The sequence below is a fragment of the Macadamia integrifolia genome, unplaced genomic scaffold (assembly GCF_013358625.1).
Source record: "Macadamia integrifolia cultivar HAES 741 unplaced genomic scaffold, SCU_Mint_v3 scaffold1839, whole genome shotgun sequence".
NCBI classification, from domain to species: Eukaryota; Viridiplantae; Streptophyta; class Magnoliopsida; order Proteales; family Proteaceae; genus Macadamia; species Macadamia integrifolia.
Genome location: NW_024868377.1, coordinates 75,759 through 78,865, shown reverse-complemented (window position 1 = coordinate 78,865; position 3,107 = coordinate 75,759). Strand labels below are relative to the sequence as shown.

At 37.7% G+C, this 3,107-nt stretch overlaps 1 protein-coding gene across 1 annotated transcript in view; it reads left to right on the top strand.

Annotated features, from left to right (window-relative positions):
- Nucleotides 1–3,107, top strand: part of LOC122064956 (probable polyribonucleotide nucleotidyltransferase 1, chloroplastic) — a 60,148-nt gene that overhangs the window by 37,101 nt on the left and 19,940 nt on the right. The window contains exon 9 of the mRNA XM_042628738.1: nt 617–680. Within this exon, the coding sequence (XP_042484672.1) occupies nt 617–680 (64 nt within the window). The remainder of the gene's footprint in view (nt 1–616; nt 681–3,107) is intronic.

Sequence of the window (3,107 nt, the reverse complement as noted above, 5' to 3'; positions counted from 1 at the left end):
TATAAAAAAAAAAAAAAAAAATCTACTTAGACACAGTCCCTAACCATCCCCCACACATTACCCCACATCCCCTTCAGTTTACCTGATTGTTGCATTTTTTTCCTTTAGATGTCAGGATCCTGCTCTAGTACGTGTTCTCGTTGTGGTGGTATTAGACGTGGAGCTGGAGCTGACCTTGTACTTTGTGATCTCGTAAAGGGCAAAGTAGTCTGCCTCATCCTCTATAGCTGTGCAGCGGATCCACTACCAAAGCCCAAAATACCCCATATAATGAGAATTATTGGGCTCTCTCACTGTACCAGTGGTCAGCTGGTATATTTGGGATTTTGGATTTTCAAAGAGGGAATTCCAGTTCTTGGATTTACAAGCAGTAAATCCCTTGCAAAATATTCAATCCATGCCGCTGAAAACCCCATTAGCAACAATAAGCCAGCTATCCTGTTCCCAGTCACCGAATTCTAGATAAATCTTACTGAAAAAGTAGGAAAATATACCATCGTAGCATAATTTGGCATGTTTTATATTTAAGAAATCTGCCTGGTTTCAAAATATTCTTGTATCATAGTTGACTGAAAACATTAGAACTATGTCTGATCCAACATTTATTTATGACCAGGAACCGTGAGGTCAAATCAATAGCCCCTTATGGAGCCTTTGTTGAGATTGCACCTGGACGTGAGGTACATATGTCATTAAGCCAGATTGGCTTATAGTTCAATCCTTTGTTTTTTTTTTCTTCTCATTGTTACCATTGTTCTTTGTCCTTTTTGGCGAAGAAAAATAATATGAGTTTAGCAAAAAGTTTTTCATCATGTGTTGCATTAAACTTAAGTAATATCTATTGAGAAGTTATATGTTTAATAACATCTTTTTAAAAATTTGAAACATTTATCTAATTATAACTATAACAAAATTATATATAATAAACCAGAATCTACGAAGAAGAAGAAAACACACACACACACACACACGTCTCTGTTGAGAAGTTATACATGTTTAATAACATCTTTTTAAAATTTGAAACATTTATCTAATTTTACTATAACAAAATTATATATAATAAACCAAAATCTACGAAGAAGAAGAAACACACACACACACGGATTCAGAATACTTCTATCGTGGTTTAGCCCCATCACTGATATCATATCCAAGTACTCAACTCTTAGTACTACATCTAATTGCAATGAAAGTAAATAACTATAAGCAAGTAAACACCAAACGGGGTCTGGGTTTGAGAAGGATCAAACAGGTCAACACCGCCGGCATCCTCAAGCTTATATAGAAGATTATCTCTAGGAAGGACAGTATTTGTGTCTCTTGGGTCTACTCCTCCCCCCTTCGGAAGGACTCCCCTTGGACTGTTTTTCCATCCTCAGATGCCTTTTGGTTTGGCATAAAAACCTCAATATCATGTCTATTGTTCTTGGGGCCATCTCCACCTCCATCAGCGACGACACTTCTAGTTCTCTCTGGATCAATTTTTGGCATCCTTCAGGTGTTCTTCTTTCGATGGTGAGTGCCAAAAGAGTTTTACCCTTCTGGCTTGGATAGGGAGGCCTCAGTTGCTTCCATATTTCCAATGGTGTCTGGACTCCTCCCCCTTCCCTTCCCCATTATAATATATTTGGTCAGGCTTGCCGCTGATTCCCCCTGGTCACCATGGTACAAAGGACAAAATTATTTGGCCTCCTTCATCCATAGGCCTGTTTAGCTCCTTTTCAGGTTAGAACTTGGTCAGATCAAGAGGTCTTTTAGTCCATTGGTGCAAGACTGTCTGGTTCAAAGGCCACAACCCCCGGCATAGCTCATAGCTTGGCAAGCCCTTTCTATCTACCTTCCCACGCAATCTTTTCTTATCTACTGGCATAGTCAGGTTCCTCCCGCATGCTGTCTTTACTAGAATGGTATTGAAGATGTTGATCACCTTTTCTTCTCTTGCCCCTTCTCCACCATTTGGAAGAGAGTTCTTGGTAGCTTTTGACTTGCTAGGAGAAGAGTCCTCCCCCTCACTAAAGAGTGGATATGGACCATAGTTTTTAAGGCAGTAAGGTGACGGAGGCATTTGAGGGTCTTTCGGAGCGCCTTAGCGATAAGGCGGGCATAAAGCGCCTTATTGACTAAAGCGTTCCTGTGTAATTTTTTTATAAAACCAATCTATTTGGCTCAAATCCTAGTTGAATCCTATTACTCATATGTTACATAAATATTAAAGGTTCATATTCATACCAATGTAAGATATTCATCAATAAAACAAATCAATAAAGTGAATAAACTAAGTTCATCTTCATCAATCATCAATCATATTAACACATAATATAAATACAAAATTATGAAAAAAAATTATAAATATAAAGAAAAGAAGACATAAAAAATACAAGTATTTGTTATACTTACCTTTATGATGCCAAAATGAATACCTAAGCCCTAAGGTCATCCACTATATTTCTACTCCTGTCAAAGAAGAATGAAGCTCACCGCTACCGAAGCAAGCTCACCGCTGCCGAGCAAAATGGTCGCCTAGATTAGTGGTTCTTCATTGTTCCTTGATTCCTTCTCAAAGCCCTTTCTTAAAACTCTTGACAAAATCCAAACCCTGTTTGTGAATCTTGTTTTTGTTTTGTTTGTTTTGGTTATTTTTTATGGAGTAAAGTTGATCCCATACATCTCAAGTGTTAACAAAACCATACACCTACCAATAAAAAATCTATATTTGGAATCTTCATCAAGTAATTTTAAAATGTGTTTAAAAAAAAAAAAACATATAAGGCACCACTTCACGTAAGGCGGAGTACTGCCTTACCATCTCTAGACCGATGCCTTAGCAGCGCCTTAAAAACTATGATATGGACCGACATGAAATCTGTAGGGTCTTCTAGATGTGGCTATGGGGGTACAAAAGCTGAGCTTGTCGACAGTGTTACAAATATTGGGAAGGAGGAAAATGGCCAAATTAGGTCCTGAAACTTCTAGGACATCCTATTTTAGGCTCTTTAAACGTCCATAATGGTAGTTTGACTTCAGGCCTAGGTTGGTAGTGTACGTTGTATACATTCTCTAACATGGTCTATTCCACACATTTTTTTTTTTTTTTTTTTTTTTTTTTT